This window comes from Euleptes europaea, chromosome 9 (assembly GCF_029931775.1).
Source record: "Euleptes europaea isolate rEulEur1 chromosome 9, rEulEur1.hap1, whole genome shotgun sequence".
Taxonomy (NCBI): domain Eukaryota; kingdom Metazoa; phylum Chordata; class Lepidosauria; order Squamata; family Sphaerodactylidae; genus Euleptes; species Euleptes europaea.
Window position 1 is genome coordinate 39,463,384 of NC_079320.1, and position 18,541 is coordinate 39,481,924.

General features: G+C 43.8%; 1 protein-coding gene across 2 annotated transcripts in view; it reads right to left on the reverse strand.

Annotated features, from left to right (window-relative positions):
* Window positions 1-18,541, reverse strand: part of ELF2 (E74 like ETS transcription factor 2) — a 44,915-nt gene that overhangs the window by 9,666 nt on the left and 16,708 nt on the right. Inside the window, exons 1-2 of one of the 2 annotated variants that reach the window (XM_056855536.1) lie at window positions 16,248-16,381; window positions 1,391-1,504 (exon numbers count right to left, since the gene is read on the reverse strand). In XM_056855536.1, coding sequence (XP_056711514.1) covers window positions 1,391-1,504; window positions 16,248-16,305 — 172 coding nt within the window. In that variant the 5' untranslated portion in view covers window positions 16,306-16,381. Of the gene's footprint in view, window positions 1-1,390; window positions 1,505-16,247; window positions 16,382-18,541 lie in introns of those variants that run through there. The other variant, XM_056855534.1, reaches the window with a different exon arrangement.

Consider the following 18,541-nt stretch of genomic DNA (forward strand, 5'->3'; position numbering starts at 1 on the left):
TTTAGAACACAGTAATCGGCACACTAGTAAACAATATCCCCAAAGTACAGGATCTTACAGTTTTCTTTCTGTATTACGGGGGCATAATACAACCCCTGAATTTACAAATGGTGTGGTGTTTTTTGTCTGTTTTTGCCCCACATAATGTAAACAATATTGAAGATATGTGAGTAAAAAAAAATACTCCACAATTTTTTCAGAAAATACTGATCCACGGATATATTATTAAATGCTCTTGATACAGTCATGTTACATCTTCTCATAGAAAAGTGACCTCATAACATTTTGCAGAAAGGGTGAGAGTTATTAATTATGAAAAAGGAGCAGGTCTAAACAAAACAAAAAATAACCTAATGTGGAAGTGTGCATCTAGGCTTTGGAAGTTTGAAACAATCACTTCTCCCCCCTCCCTAATAGCTTTAGGGTAGGACATTTGACTACCTTGAGATACAATGGAATATGAACTGAGATAGGAGGTTGGATCCAGAGCAAAATTTCTGCTTGTGCTAAAGCTCTGAGCAAGCATAAATGCAAGTCCGCAGTACCTAGTTGAACTAAGTCAAACATATTGTTTCCCAATTGGGTTTGCATTTGAGTAAGTTGTGCAATCCATTTCTGTGCACTATAATATATAAAGATCTTGTGTAAAAGGAACAACAGTGTCCATTTATATTTTCACTTGCACATCTCTGGTTCCAAGCCAATGAATACATCACAAACGACAAGCTTTTTTTCACACAGTTGTCAAGGGATCTTTAATAGATTGGGAAGGACTCGGGCTGTTCTTTAATCAACATTTGTATGTCAATGGCTGACTATTTAAATATATCAGTTCAGAAACACTTCTAGAAATTGAATAAAAAAGAAAACATTCTATTCTGTCAACCAACAGTTTTCTGACTGACTAACCCGAGTATTAATGGACAGATTTAATGCAACACAAACAAATATACAAATAATTGTAAAAAATAACATGGCAGGCACAAATTACAAACTGCCTTTCCTTTTTGAGGTCACTTAGGGCCAGTCTAGACACGGCGTTTGCCATATAGAAGTTACTTGAAACAAGCTCTGTGCAACGGCTGCTTTAAATGGCAACTATAATGCATGGAGCTACTGCTGGGGTAAACAGTCCTATTTGTGCAAAGTTTCCAAAGCATTGCTGCTGCCCCAAGAAAAAGGTTTCCAGCCTGCACATATAACTTGTTAGCTAGCTTTTAGAAGGAGTATCAAAGTTGGCAATATGAAGGCTCAGGAGAACAGGAAGAAATCTAGCCCTTCACACCACTAAATTAAGGTCAATGAACACAATCTTCAGGGCTCAGCTCTGCTCTGACTGAATGCAAATTAAACCACTGTTCCAAAATTCTCATCTGTGTTATTGACGTACCAGGAGTTCGAGCATCTCTTAAGCAGGTTGGAGATTCCATGTGAAGCAAGGCTTCTGCTGCTTCAATCGTCTTGTCTGAACAGTGAACATTGCTGCCATGAACTGATGCTTCCACTGCACAAAGAGAAAAGTAAATTCCATCACACACATACATTCAGTTGACAACAACTGTGTGACATGACCTATACATTAGTCAGTATCCATTAGTTAAATCTTAAAAGAAACAAATTCCATTACAACAAATGCTTAAAAGAGCTAAAAATCATTTACATATTTATACATCTACTCTCCTCCCCAATCGAGACCCCAAAGTTACTTAAAATTTATTTAAGATGACACATATGTGGCATCTTTCCCCAAGCAGAGTTAAAAAAATGTGCAACCTGTATAAAAATTCTAGTAAATGTTGGTATTGTGATTCAGCTGGAACAGATTTTCTACACATGTGGTGGAGCTGCAGTAGAGCCCAAATATATTGCATGAAAGTGATTGAAATCATATCGAGCGACCTTGAAATTGTTATTCCAGTAAGACCAGAAACAATTTTATTAAATTATTTTCCAGATAAACCACAGATTATTAAAGTTATGTTTTCCCATATACTAACAGTTGCAAGAACAAATCTTGTGAGATATTGGAAAAGCAAAAAACTCCCTTATTTAAATAATTGGCCTGATAAGGTTAAAGAAACCTATGCTCTAATTAAGTTGACGTATTATAATAATGGCCCTGACCTGGATGGCCCAGGCTACCTGGTCTCGTCAGATCTCAGAAGCTAAGCAGGGTCAGCCCTGGTTAGTATATGGATGTGAGACCACCAAAGAATACCGTATATACTCGCGTATAAGCCGAGTTTTTCAGCCCCAAAAAAGGGCTGAAAAAGCCGGCCTCGGCTTATACGCGGGTCAATACGGTAGGGTAGGGGGGAGGAGGGAGGAGGGAGGAAGCAACTTACCGCCGCCATCGCTGCCGGGCCCATGCGGCTTCCCCCAGCCAGGAGCGCCCTGTGAGGGCCTCCTGCGGCCGCTGCAAGGCCGCGCGGCCGCCGCCGCCAGGCGCACCTGGCTCCCCCCGCCCTGGAAGGGCCGGGGGAAGCCGGCAGCCGAGCGCTCCTGCCTCCCCCCGCCCTGGAAGGGCCGGAGGAAGCCGGCAGCCGAGCGCTCCTGCCTCCCCCCGCCCTGGAAGGGCCGGGGGAAGCCGGCAGCCGAGCGCTCCTGGCTACCTCCGCCCTGGAAGGGCCGGGGGAAGCCGGCTGCGGAGCGCTCCTGCCTCCCCCCGCCCTGGAAGCCTCCTGCGGGGGGCCTGCCGCCGCCACCACCGCCTTCGCCGGGAGCCCTGTCAGGTAAGCCTGCGGGGGGGGGAGGGGTTATAAGCCGACCCTCGGCTTATACGCGGGTGCCTAATTTTTCCCCATTTTGGGGGAGAAATTAGGCACCTCAGCTTATACGAGGGTCGGCTTATACATGGGTATATACGGTACAAGGGTTACTGTGCAGAGGAAGGCACTGGCAAACCACCTCTGTTAGTCTCTTGCCATGAAAACCCCAAAAGTGGTCGCCATAAGTCGGCTGCGACTTGACGGCACTTTACACACACACACACATTATAATAATGACAAAAATACAGAAGAACTGGACGCTCGCTGGTATGTAACAATTTCAAAGATAGGAAAAACACTCCAATGTGTAAATCGCAGTGAGGGAGGGAAGTGACAATCATGCGGATTTTAGATAAATAGATTAGTGCTTGGTTCACTATTATGGATATTTTAGTTATATTAGCAGCACGGTCTTAGTTTCTTCTTAAGAATTTGTATAATGAGTATTTTAGTAATGTTATATTTCCATTTTCCTTTGTTGTTGTATTCTCATTTTCTCTTAATAAAATAATAAAATTGTTTTCCCCTCATCCATTTTTCTTCACAACAACCCTGTAATGTAGGTTAGGCTGAGAGAATGACTGGCCCAAGGTCATCCAGTGAGTTTCCATGGCAGAGTAGGAATTCAAACTAGCTCTCTAAACCCTAGTACAACAATCTAGCCACTACACCATGCTGACTCTTCTTTCTATGAAGAAACCCCTCACTCTACAAAAAGAGTGCACAGGGTTAGAGACAACATTTCAGAATTGATCCTTCCCTTAATGTCAGGTCAAAACAGCTTCTCAAACACAACTAATTGTGTTTATGTTATGATCAATTATCTGTGTGTATAATAAACGAAGGAATTAATCATCAGATTAAAAAAAACACAACTATCCAGTTGTAAGGATATGAAGCTGCCTTTACCAACACAGACTGAAAATGGCTCTTCAGGGTCTCTGTAAAGTCAGGATTTTCCTAACATCTACTAACTGAGATCATTTTAACTGGTATATGATGGAGACCCTGGGAACCTCTGCAGGCAAAACATATGCTCTACATATAATTATGCCCTTCCCCTAACGGTTAACTGGGAACAAGGGCTCTGAGCCAGAGAAACTGACCAAGAGCTTACTGACAACATTCAGATATCAAAACAAACCTCCACTTGTGATAAACAAGAGCATGCCATGTTTGCTATGAACATGCACTATCTCCCTTCTCCCCTCATATGTGGGGCACAACTGAAAGCTCGCAATTTAATTCCAGTTTGTTATGATGTCTGCACAAACTGGAGTTTGTTCTTGCACAAACCAGAAGTCTAAAAAATAGTCTGCACCAGTACAGAAACCTGGTTTGTGCAGAGAAAACAAGTTCCAAGTTGCCCATGGGCCTGCATTCAGACTGGAGGTTTCCCTAACCAGAAATCTTTGAATCATGCTCAGTGCATGAGGGGAGGAGGGAAGGGAGTATACCAGCATGGCTAAACAACTTATCACGTCTGTCACAAACAAACAGAAATTTATCATGATGTCAGTGTGGGGCCACACCATAGTGACCCCGACTGGCTGAGCGCTCCATTTCTCTGTTATTTCTCACACCTTCATTTCTCACTGTATAAAGGGCCGATAAGAAAAAATAGCTACATCTATTAGTTAAGTACATTTGTAATACACAAGGACTTACAGATAGCCAAAAGCACCCAGCAAGTAAACATCTGAAATTGAAGTTTTATATCAGGTCCCAGCTGTTACCAGCAAACACATGCGATAGATTTTTTCTTTTTCTTTGCTATCAAGTCCTAGCTGACTTATGGCAACCCCACAGGGTTTTCAAGGCAAGAGACATTCAGAGGTGGTTTGCCATTGCCTGCCTCTGCGTCACGACCCTGGTATTCCTTGGAGGTCTCCCATCCAAATACTTGCCAGGGTTGACCCTGCTTAGCTTCTGAGATCTGTCGAGATCAGGATAGCGTGGGGCTATCCAGGTCAGGGCATGATAGAAATAGTCTGAGAAAAACATAAAGGGTTGCTTTATGTGAACATGTATAGTAAAAATTTAGTCCATGGCAGCTTTGGATGACCCAGTGATATCTGAGGCAGTGAAGTAAGGCACCCCTCTATTTTTCCTACAGGAAATGTTCATTTCTAAAAACTTCTTTGTTTCTTAACATTTGTAATGTTACATGAAATGAGAAGAATACCAATAAATTAGGCAGTTAAAAGTTAATTAGTGGACGTCAGTTGCTTATCACACACATTTGTATGATAAATGTGCTAAAATTAGGTTAAGTTTTCATGGCCTTAATCTTCCCTTAAGACTTAAACAATTCATGGTAAATATATGATGTTGAATTGTTAAGTCTTGTCATGGTGGTGGAAAGTGCCATCAAGTCACAGCTGACTTATGTTAACCCCCACAGGGCTTTCAAACCAAGAGACATTCAGAGGTGGTTTGCCATTTCCTGCCTCTGTGTAGTGACTCCTAGACCTTCTTGGTGGTATTTCATCCAAATACTAACTAGGGCCAACCCTAGTTCTCCTTCTGCTGAGGAGAAATAAAAATAATTTCTAAGTAATGCTTAGAATGTTTTGAAGTAATAAAACCACATTACATTGTTTTATTGATTTGTTCCCCCAATCAAGTATTTTAACTACTGCTGGCAACTGGAAAACTTTTGAAATATTTAAACAGCATATGAAATAGAATTTAGATTTTTATACCCCACTTTTTCCCCAGTGGAGACTCAGTGTCTTACAACATCTTTCTCCCCATCTCCATTTTATCCTCATAATGATCACCCTGTGAGGCAGGTTAAGCTGTAAGTATGTGAGTGTCCCAAGGTCATCCAGTAAGCTTCCTTTGGTAGAGGGTGGATTCACACCTGTGTCTCCCACATCCTAGTTTGACACTTTAACCTCTATACCATGTTGGCTCTCTGAGAAATCAACGTAGCTTCCTTTCTCGTCTAACAGTTGTACAGAAAACTGATATCATAAGTATAGGTAATACCCAGATTCATGTTATTACACATCCACAGTCAAATTTTGATGGTGCCAAGCTTAAAACTGGGGGTGGGGGATTAAACCCACCCTCTATGCTCCACACATGCCAGCACTGGAACATGCCATATGAGGTATTTTTGGATTCATGACTAAGCTTTAGCTTCAAAGGTGCCAAATCAAAACTGCTTGGGGGGTTGGAATTGAATGCTTACCCCTGGTTGACTTGCATACCCTGTCCAGGTGTGTCAATATTTAGGGATGTTGGTTACCAAACTGAATTTTTTTTATGCCAAAAGCGTGCTAAATCTTTCAGGAAAGTATCTTAATTGATATTTTGAGATACAGACATTTCAAGAATCAGGCAGTTATTTTACTAATGGTAGAATCCAACAATCTACGGGTGCAAGAATCACAGATCTGTCCTGTGTTCTCTCCCCTTGAGAAGTCTTCTCCAAACGTAGGCCAGGGGATCTACATGGACTAACAGTTACTTGGGACAGGGGACCTGCAATGTGGATGGGGAGGGAATCACTCTGTTGATAGAAGAGAGAGAAAGCAAAAAAATAAAAAACAGTGGATGACTGGTTTTGTATTTTATCTAGATTACTATTGCAAGCTTACAATTGTTCTACAACACTACAAGAAGCCTTAACATTAGGACTTGGATACTCTTATGCATGCAGTAGGATTTTACGAAGAAAATATTAGACAATTTGGAAAACAACAACTATGTTATAAACATTTATTATCAGAGACAAAATATAAAATTAAAAGCAATTTCTTTGTTTATCCCCAACCACAGATTTTTAAAACCAGCAATATATTTCTCAAAACCTGTTACATATCACCCACATATGAAGGTGTATACACATGCACACAATCTCCAGTTGGCATTTCCATTTATGGAAATTTGCTCAAAGCTAAACCACTCCAGCTGAGCTGTCAGCATCAAAGTCTATCTTTAGAATAAGCAGGGTCACCAATCCCCAGTGCCAGTAAGCTAATGAGGATTCAAGTAGTCTTTCTCTGCTGGAACTTCAAAAGAGCTATCCTGTTACATCAATATTCTAAATTAAGTAAGTGACAAGGAAGAACCCCTTTTTAAAAAATGAAGAAGGCTTTTGATCCTAGGACCCAAGTCACACATGAAACCATATGTGTGGGTACAGGTTTGAAATGCAATATTGTGGAGGCTGCTTCATGTGGCATACCACTCAAGCATCTCCCTACATGGTGGAATGCACTTTCACCAACCAAGCAGCCACCAGAGAGAATAGCTGCATATGCAAATCAGGCTTTCCCACTGCTGACAGGCACAGCTTGCAAAGTGTTAATAGGGACTTTCACCCACAACAAGGAAGATGGTGGCTTGAGAATGACGTGGAAGATGGAGAGGAGCCGGGGCACATACAAGTAATGTCAAGTACATGCCATGCCTTGACGAAGACTTGAACCTGAAATAACTGATCCCAACACAGTGAAGCATGGGGCACACCAGTCCCTGCTCTAAAAATTGAACCCTAACCACCATCTCAAGGGGCTGAGAATAAGAATTATAACATGTTTTTAAAGTGCTGGAGAAATGAATAATGAACTCTCTTGCAGACCAGCAGTTAATTAACAGGAAATGGGATAGCACAGATCTCTAGAGTGCAGTGCCCTTTGACCCAGACAGAGAGTTCCATTAGTCTGTACATGCAAGGACTGATGCTATCTGCCATCTCTGCTCTAGTACTTAAAAATGAGAAAGTGCACTGGGCTCACATTATGGTTTATCCTCTTAGGTTCTATTCCAAGGCATTCAGATAACTGTAAGTCTCTCTAAGCAGCAGCTGGAAATAATTCACTACATGTAAGAGAATCTGTCAGTAAGTAAACAGCAGTCAAACGTAACAGGGACATGTGGAAAAACTAACCAACCTTGAGGTTACTAACCAGAAGAACCTAACACACACACAATAGCAGATTTGTAAATAAATTTATTTTGTAAAGCACAATCAAGAATAGGTATACTGGAAATGCTATAAACTAGGAGCCAAACTATGTCAACATTTAGAGTAACAGATCAACAAAGACCCTGTATCCATTTGTATAACTGAAAACAGATGACTTTACATTACTGATAATTGACATGATAATTGAGACTATTCAATTCAGAAATGCCTAGATATTTGTAGTTGAACTAGCCAGTCTTAATGCAGTCAATTCCCCATCCATCACCCCTAATACATGGATTACAAAACTGGGTTCTCACTGTACAGAAAAAATGACAGGCAGGAATAAACCAGACAGTGAAAAAGACAACAAGAGGAAATTTCCCAGAATGCTGAAGTAGTGACACATAACTATTGTAATATAAGAGAATCTGCATAACTTAAATTTGCCACAAACTAGCAATATGCTGCATAAGCAAATCAAATTCCATCCCAAATAGATCTGATATGCATGTATATTCAACTTTGATCTCAGTGCATATTTCCATTAAGAATTATTTTGACAATGCAGCAACTCCACATTAAACAGAAGTAATTGTATTGGGAGACATACTGGTTAAATTCAGACACAGCTTAAGTGATGAGCCTGTTCTGGTATATACGTGAACACATGAAGCTGCCTTATACTGAATCAGACCCTTGGTCCATCAAAGTCAGTATTGTCTACTCAGACAGGCAGCGGCTCTCCAGGGTCTCAGGCTGAGGTCTTTCACATCACCTACTTGCCTAGTCCCTTTAACTGGAGATGACGGGGATTGAACCTGGGACCTTTTGCATGCCAAGAAGGTGCTCTACCACTGAGCCACAGCTGATTTGGGGCAGAGATACAACCTTCCTAAGACAACAAAACTCAGAAACAACTGCTTCTTCCTGGTTCCAGCAGAAGACAGCTGTGCAAACAGTGCTCATTGGCTGGTCCTTATCATAATCACAGACCTCCTTGCCCAACCACACAAAAGTAGACTGGCTTTTTAAAAGACCCCAAATATATATTTAACAAGTTAAACACAACAGACAGCTGAAAACAATATAAAGCCAGAAGCCTGCCTGATGTATGGAATAGAGGGGTGAAAATCCATTCTGTATTCAAGGCAAAGTATGTATACCTGTAGAGGAGGAAAGCAGCTTATCCCTCCCCGGGAGGGGGGGGGAGAGAAACTATGTCAGATCCTGCAGGAAGGCACATCTGTATGCTACCCACATTTTTGCATCTTTTTAAACTGTATTTCAAGTCACAGGGACCCAATTCTGGTATATGCTGCATGGGAAACAGAGAGTGGTTTCATCGATCCACCCCCGTAAGGTCTCACCTTTCAGAACTTCCCCCTGTACTCCCATTAACTTTGGAAGGAAAAAAAAGGACAGGTGCAAATCTGAACAAGGGACACCCTAGTTTACAACTTGGACTCTTTAGAGCCGATTCACGTGAAACAAAGTCCTCATGATCGCCATGAGGACTTTGGATCACATATGCAGTGGAAGTTCTGTGCTCCCCAGATGTGTGCACACCTGATCTGGATCAGGTATATGGCACAGTTTAAAACTGAAAAAAACAATTTCAGTTATAGTTCTATAATGCAATTAAATAATCAGATCGGCCCATAGACCCACAGCTCTCTTCCCTCCCTACCTATATACACACTAAAAATATAGCTGCGATATATAATCAAATTGGTTGCCACTGGTATTTCCATGTTTGTTTATAAGTGGTAGCCATTCTTCTTTTTATCTAAAAATAAGCAGTGCTAAGTGAAAAACCAAGACTGATAACATCACCAATCATTCAAGGGCACCAGCAACTTGAGGGACAAGGGCAAAGGTATTGTGTGCTTTGTTAGGTTCACTGACAACCAACTAAAGCAGAGGTATGCAAGGCTTCCCTTTCTCTACCCTCACTCCCAATACCTATCCTTTCTGGCATCACCAATATCATAACACCAACTGTAGAAATTAGGTCACATTCACATCCATCCCAATTCCACTCCATGATACAAACTTACAGAGGCGTTGAGATAACTATCTGAGGACCTTCCTCAGGTTCCTTCTACCTTCAGAAATGAGGCAAGCCACCCAGAGAGAAGGCCTTTCAATACCACCCATTTAATGTGGAACTCTCTCAAAAGAAATGTTCATCTGATATTGTCTTTGTAATCTTTCATGCACTGGGTGAAATTAGTCAGAAAACAGAACCTTTATTGGCATTAACAGTGAAATTAGTCCTGTTTATTCATACTGGAGTGTTGATTGAAGTGGGTCATAAAGACCGTATCGCTCCAGTCTTGCTCTTCCAATTTGCCTCCGGGCTCAATTCAAAGTGCTGATATTGACTTTTAAAGCCCTGAATGGCCTGGGACCAACATACCTGAAAGACCACCTTTTTCCATATGAACCTACTTGTCCATTCCAGTCATCCTCTGAGGCCTGCTTCTGTTTTCCCCACCGTCTAAGGCTAGAAAGGTGGCTACCCAAGGAAGAGCTTCCTCAGTCATGGATCCAAATGTTGGGAACTCTCTCCTCAGGGAAATTCTTCTGTCTCCCGCCTGCAGTGAAGATTTCTGTTTTGTTTGGCATACCTCCAACAACCATTATTGGCTCTCCTTCCCAAAGTCTCATATTGTTTGTTTTTATTGAATTATTTTATAATTTAAAATGTTTTTAATTGTTCAAATGTGTTAGTACTGTTTTTATGTGCAAAGCCTTGGGGACCCTGATGAGGTGGAAAGGTGACCCAAAAATATTTTAAATAAATACTTCAGCTGCTCGAGTTCATCCCCTCTCCCTTCTTATGGTTTTACTTGTTTAATTTTAAACTACAAGCTTCTAGTGTGTGTTTTGAACTACTGATGTTTATACCGCTAGGTTAAATTGTTTTAATCATTGTGATTGTTTTTACTGTTCCTATGAACCACCTTGAATGTCTGATAAAGGGGCAAACAAAATGTCAATACTGTCCCAACAAGTTGGTGACACAATATATCCACAACTGAATGGCATCATGTGCTGAACACACTGCTTGTCCTTTTCCTCTTCCTACAATCACAGCCAGTCGAGGTTGGAAGGATAAAGAAGAGATATTCTCCCTTCTGTGGCTGTTTGCCATGATGATCTGATCAACTGGAGGCGGCAATAGCAGACAGGAGACATGTTCAAATGCTGCTTCCCAGAAGATGGCACCATTTTCTTTTCTCAGTTCTAACACCTGTACAAAGGTGGTATTTTCCATACAATTCACAATTGACAGAGATGGAAATAACTATTTTGCTACTGGTACTGGTAACATCTAGACACAGAAGAACAATGAGTCACAAATGATCAATGAAAAAAGATAGAAGTGAAGTCAATACTACTGAAAGCCAGCGTGGTAAGAGGCTAGAAAGTCAGACTAGGATCTAGGAGACCCAGGTTCAAATCCCCTCTCCTCCATGGAAGCTTGCGGGGTGAACTTGGGCCAGTCACACAAACTCAGTCTAACCTATCTCACCTCATAAGGTTGTTGTGAGAATAAAATGGAAGAGAGGAGAATGATGTGAGATGCTTTGGTCCCCACTAAAGATAAAGGCAGGGTATAAATGAAGTAAACAAAATAAATAAATAAATGCAAAGAATTGCTAAGTGCTGTGTTACAAAGCAAGCAATGCCGGAGGAGTCTGTGCATTAAGTATGGTAATTATGTTACCACTCATACCAGCATGGCACAGACATTGCACTCATACAACATGAGGAACTGGGAAGCTGAACACATTTGGTTACTAAGGACACTGGCTAGCTCAAGGCAAAAGCATAATCCTATTCATTTCCCAGTCTTTTAGGCAGAAATCATGATGGTATCTGTAAAAGCCCATTACTGCCCTCACCAATGTCCACTAATGCTCAAACCCAACTATTTCAATCTTAAACAAATTAAATCCACAACTGATTCCACAAACCATTTTTCCTTCCCATTACAGCAGCCATGCTCTAATATAAAAGTACATGATGGTCATAACTATAGATAGTGTCACCACATGCATACTGCATCAAGGTATGGGATAGTGAGACAACCCCTTTTGGCTCCACTGTTTTCCAGAAATTCAGGTCAGATTAAAGATTCTAAGAGCTGAGGTGGATGGTGAACTAGAGGGAGGGCCTTTTCAGAAGTGGCACCTTACATGTAGAATGCCTTCCCTTTGAGGCTCACCTGAGGCCTACCCACCACTCTTTTAGACACCAGGCCAAACCATTTATTTTTAACCCAGACTTTTAATTGAGAAGTTGATCTCTGAATTGTTTTTACAGTTTGCTTCACCATCACACTGATTTAAATTGAATGTATTTCCTAAAAGTACATTTAAAGCCCAACCCTGAATATCTTTCCTTATTCCAATTGAATTCAGGACAATTACTTTCTAGGAAATATGCTCAGATTGCAATCTATAAACTGCAACCAGAGACTTTAGAGTGTCGATTAAGCAGATGATTCTTGACACAAATGTAGAATGCTCTGGAACAATCTGGGGTGGCAAATAGGAAGGTAAAATAGAAATCTGGTAACTCCACAACATCTAACTATATAGTAGGAGCACTTTGAGGTTATAGGTTTGAGAAAATAAGTTGAAAATTTCTAACTCATTACAAACTCCCCCAAATGCCCCACAAATAAAAATGTGCAAACTCTTTTCAGTTGCCATGAAGTGGAAAACCGTTTACAATAATATCCTTCTAGAGACCTTTCAATTCCCATGAATTACAGATGCTTAAAAATCAAAGTACATCAAAAAGTAACACATCTGCAAATGAAGTACATCAAAATCAAATCAATACATGAAATTCAGCTTCAATCCCTGCATCCATACCAGTCTGTTTCCCTGACTACAGCCTCCTAGACATCTACCCATTTTTCCCTTCAACAGCTACAGTCTTTCGTGTTTCTAAGTACTGTGTGAGGTGTTTCCCCAGGCTGTTTTTCATTCTCCATTCTCTGTTCATATCCCTCTACTTACCTTCCCTCTTTTCCTGTCACTTAATCGTCTAACTCTGATCATTTTATTTCTCACCCTGCCATCCCATTCCCACCTAAGAATACATAGCTGCCTTTGCATCTATGCCCTGTGGAAGAAATTACCAACTGAAGTGACCTTTTACTTCCCTCATTCTATATTTACCCACTCCTCTCAGAAGTTAGAGTATTTGTAAACATTCCATGGCCTCGTGGTAGTAGCTCAGCATAGGGATAGAGGGGATGACAGATAAATGTGCAGTAGCAGGCTTTTAACCTACTGTGAAGACATCTTTCCTTTCATTAGTAAAACAAGAATGTTACATTCAGCTGTAACTGGTGCCGAAATTGAAGAAGGCACAAGCCGCTTTTCAATTTCAAGAAACTGCTAAAATGACAAATAAAATTACCAACAGCAAAAAATATATATCTGTGACTGTAGAACTATGTAGAAAGATACTGAGGGTTCAGAATGACCCCATGAACATACATCTTCTCCCCCCTCCCAATTACACAGCAGGAAACAAGAGAATCAGGCATCAGACAACCGTGTGCCACTTGCCAAACTGGCAACTGGAAAAAAAATTCCTAAGAAATATTTTCTCTATTTGAATGAAGAAAATGTTTCTTAAGACGGTAAGTCTGAAGACATTTTCAATTGTTCCAGTGGAAAATATTGGGAAATTTGGGGCTGAACTCAAATTCTTCTTTTTGAAATGAGCAAATGTACAGTATAAAAATTTGTATATGATGATCTATAGGTTCAAATAATGAGATTTCCTATGTATATTGTAGACATATACAGCATTTACAATAATATGTTTCTTGTTCAAATGTGAATAATTTTGGTAACAATATCCTATGCATTTAATGATACAAAGTTACTAAACAGTTCATTGTTTTCAAGGTATCTCCCTCAATTATCACATATATTTGCAATTTTCTCATATAGAAAACTAAGACATTTATACTTTTAAATTCCACAAGCGTACAAAATTGTACAATTTTATGTGCTAAATTATAAACAGGATTTCATTTTGTTAAATCAATAAAATTAGTTTAGATTTGATAGGAAAGTAAGTACTATATATATATATATATTTCAATTTCCCCCAAAATGTCTCTTCTCCCCACCCCCAAGCCCCATGGAACTGCTGTATACAGTTCCATGGGGCTACACCACCATTTTTGCTGGCATAAGTACATGCCAGCAAAAAGGAGCGTTCCCGCAGCAAAAGGGCTTAGGGAACTGACTGAAGTAAGTGTTGCCCTTGGGAACTCCCCCTTTGGTGCCAACGCAAGCCCTTGCACTAGAGGACTACTGCTGCCGCAGCTACTCCACAGTCTACGCATGGAGCTGCCATGCCGCTCCTCGACGCAGGTGTAAGTGGCTTTGCATTGGCGTAAGTGCCCATGTGGACGGTATGAGTGGCACGGTATGAGTACGGGGGTCACACCACCTCCAAATCCCTTTTGCCCTCCCTCTTAGGACTGCACTGTAAGTCTGGTCTTCTCCACAACCTTTGAAAGAACAAATGGTCTTCTGCAGCTTAAAGATTGTGAGAAGGAAATAAGCTTCAGGGTTATGATGCTTGTTCTCCCAGTATAATTCCATCCCTTCCAGAACAACCCTTGGACTGTACAGGAGAACAGGAGACAGACTTAGGGGAACATACTTCCTATAGACTCCATTTCCTTCCTCTTGTTTATGTAAATATATAAGATACACATTTGCAACATAAGATAAACACACATTACAATGGAAATACTCTCTATTTGGCTGGCTAGCCTTCCTAGAAAAGTGGATTTGCTCTACTAGTTTTGTCACTGACTGATCAGTTTGGGATCCAAAAAAAGATCTATAGCAATACAGACCTATACTGTTGTTTAAAAACACACAGATTGCAATACATTGCCCAAACAGCACCATCAATCAATATGTAAAAAGAGTGCAAAGGGAGAAATCATGTATCACAGAGTTGCCCAAGTGAAAAGCCTTCTGATCAAAGCAAGATATACAAGAGACAAGAGGTCAGGAATAACCTGCACCTCCCCAAAGAGGGGTGTCCTAAGCTTCATGAACTGCAATTCTTTCCCACTTGAGATGGGTACCTAAACAAATACAGACAAGAAAGGTGTATCACAACATCAGCGGACGACCATGGTCTTCAACCAAGCCATCCCTATTCAGTAGTAGTTATTCTGCAAATTAGTTTTATAAAGTAACTAGCATCTTAACACGTTACTCTAAATGTAGTACATTTGTACCTGTGATTCACCTGATAATGTTACTATCAAAATGGGCTTATTAGTATCAGAATTCTAAAAAAAAAATTAATGGGTACGGGTAGAAATTGGCAAATGTCTGTCTATGGCTGACTGGCTGTGTGCAAAAGCAGCGATATAATCCTTTTCCAGGAGAACACATGCTTAAGGTGACTTCAAAAAAAAACCCACAAGGGTAAATAGCTGAACAGAATCTACCAAAGATTGCCCGATCAATAACGTACACAGTAAAGCAGTCAAAAGGTTAATGGTACAGTTATCTTCGCATCAAGGCATCAACACTACAAGGACAGGCCATTTATGAAGGCTATTGGGGGCCCCCCTCCACCACCACCTTCCAGCCCCTCCCTCGCTTCCGTATTTACAATCCTTCCTCTTCCCTCCAATTCCGTGCTTGCATTGTCAGGGCCACAGGCAGCTGCCAGTCACCTCAACCTCGCCCGGATTGGCCTGACGGAACCTAGCCCCGCCCAATGGAGATGGCCGCATTCTGATTTCGAACACGCTTGACAGTTGATTGGCCGGCTGGGCCCGTCACTCCCTCCTTATCCCCCCCACCCCACCCAGCGCACAGGGGCTCCTCAGGGAGCTCCGCGCTTCCGCTATGGGGGAAGGGGGAGGCCAAACATCCTTCCGAAAGGCGGCCGACTCCGTTCGCCTTTGGGACGGCACCCCAAGCTCAGTGGCGGCACCCCCCACCCACCCCCCACCTTTCCCCTCAAAGCCCCGGGCGGCTGCCGCGTCCTCCCCAGCGCGGGACAAAGTTTAGAGGGCAAGAGACGCCGCTAAGGGGAGGGGGAGGACCTCGAGCCCATTGTAGCCCACCCGAGGGAGGAGGCTCCTCGGTCTTGCCCGAAGGCTGCCGGAGGAAGCCGCCTTTGCGGTCGGGCGGCGTGGCGTGGCGCGAGGGCAGGTATAACAATCGCCACACGCTTCCTGGTTCGGGCTCCGACAGGAGGCGCGGCGGCGGCAAGACGCGCACGCTTCTGCGCCCGCTAGCAGCGCGCGGACACTTCAGCGCTCTCGGCGGCTGCAGCACAGCCAGGTTGCTATAACCGCGCGCACACAACACACGCCGGAGCGACCACTTCCTGGATTCGTCCTCCCTCCATTACTCCTGCCCAGCGCCAGTGCCGCCCCCGGCAGCTCCTGCCCTGCTCCCCTCCCCGGCGCCCCCACCCCCAGGCGTCTCCCCTTCCCCGCAAGCGCTCCGGCCGTCCCCCCCGCCGCCGCTTACCGGCCCGGATGAGCAGATCGAGCTGGTTCGTGGGCCCCTCATGCAGGGAAGTCGCCATGTTTATGCCGCTGGAGCGAGCGGCGGCTTCGCATTGACCCGCAGGGGCTCCCTCGCGCTCGGCCGCGCGCCCGCGGCAGCCCCCCTGCCGCTCCGCGCGCGCGCACGCCCGGGGAGCGCGCCGCAAGCACGCCCGGCGCTCGCCCAACAGCCCTTTCTCTCTCGCGGCGCGATCCGTTCCCGCGCACGCAAAGCTGCGTACGGCCTCTCCGCCCGCAGCGGCGAGGAGCAACGGCGAAGAGGCGCTTCCTCCTCCCCCTCGCCCCCCCCCGATCCTTCCGCCGCTAGCCTCGTAGACAGGAAGTGCCGAGCGGGCGCTCCTCCTCGCCCTCCCTCCCTCCCCCTGGTCTGGAGCCGCGGCTCCGGGAGAAGACGACAAAAACGCCTCGCGTCCTTCGGAGGCTTCTCCCGCTCGAGAAAGGGGCGAGAGCCGCTTCGCTCCTTACTTCATCCGTCAAGAAACTAGGCGAGGCGGCCGAAGAAAGGCGGCGGGAACGGTCGCAGGCGTTGGCGGTTTCGTCCTTACGGAGCGACGGTCTCTCCTGCAGGCGGACGCCCCCCCCCCCCCGGCACCCTCCTGAAGCGCCTTTCGCCGCGCAGAACGGCAGACCCTTCCGTCGGCCCGAGGAAAAGCCATCCCTTCCCCCCCCCCCATGCAGTTCCTCGGCTGGCTTCCTGGAATCGACGGGCAGACGTTGAACTAACGGCTCTCCTGTGACCCCTGTCATCGAAACGACGGCGGGCCTCCACCCGGTCATTATGCAGAGGCAACCAACCAGCCTCACGTGGCGGTGCTGCCTTAAAGCCCACCGCTTCGGGGCAGATTTACACACCCGAGAGGCAGAGACGGTCAAACGGCGTACACACGTACACACACACACCCGAGGGCAGGTGGAGACCCACTACAAATGGCAAGCACAGTGAGACCCGGCAGAACCCATCTCCCCACTGGCGCTAGTTATCTATTTGAAGGTGAAGAACATTCAGAACTGGAATCCGCCGACTGCAGTATAAATCAGGCACCTGACATCAAATTAGAGATCATTGCTATTGGTCTTATGTATTTAGAATATCAGAAGAAAGCTGAGGATTAATGGGTTGATATTTTTTTTAACTGAACACTTCCGTTATACTAAATTGTTCCTTGGGGGTTCCATCAATCTCAAGACACATGCCTTGCTGCATCTTATCTAGCATTACATCATACGCCTTTGTAAACTCGCAAGCAAGGCATGAAGGTGACTGTCCTTATCACTAATAAGCATTAATGTAACTGCGTATAAATTAATCAAAACTACTTCTCTACTTCAGCAACGAGCGTCAGACAGAAGGTGACAATTGCAACCCTAAGCACACTTACCTGAATCCCACTAAATTTAGTGGTTCTTACTTCAGAGTAAACATGCAGATACTGTACAGTAGTTTTCAGCACTGCTGCCCAATCCCATTCATTCACATATATTTAGCAGGCATATATGCCTGCCCACACACCAGTGTGGATCAAAGAAAACAGAACCTTAAAGGCTGCCAAGTAAGGTTCAGCAAACCCGGGAAAATCCCAGCTAATGTTAAAACAAACCGTAATACCTGGACACATGCAAACCTGCATGGCAGAGGCAGGGGGAGCATTAGTAGAATGCAAGGTGTACTGCTTCTGCAGACACTGGGTCTGAGATGAAGAGGCGTAGGAAAGGGCACTCCTGAACCCATACCTGTTTCCCAACTTCTGCAGCCCACCTTGCATTCTACAGGGCAGCCAACAATCTTGGGCCATGTCTGCATTGCACAGCCACCACCAGAAGGTTAGAGGGCAGAAGTGGTTTGCTAGGGATAAGAGGACCAGTGAAGGCTGTGGGGGGCAGGGAGGGAAGGGGAATCTGGAAGCAGCTATAAGGAAAAGGAAATAGGGGTGAGGGTTGAACAAAGCAGAGTGCCTGAGCCAGCAGGGAAGCAGAACCAATGGCAGTGAATGATAACAAGGGGGAAGAGAAAGCAGGAACTGTAACAATGGCAAAGAATTGGGTAGGGAAGAGGAGAAAGAAAAGGCAGAAAGGCTGGGGGGAGAGATGCAGGATGCCCTCTTCCCTCCTGCCCCCAGGAGTGTTCACAATCCCCATTTGTTACAGTTAAACATACATGCTGCAATGCCCTTAAAGACCTTATATACAAAGTTATATCCAATTAACACAGCTGCTCAAGTTTAATGGGTTTTATCCTACATCCCACTACTGGAATTA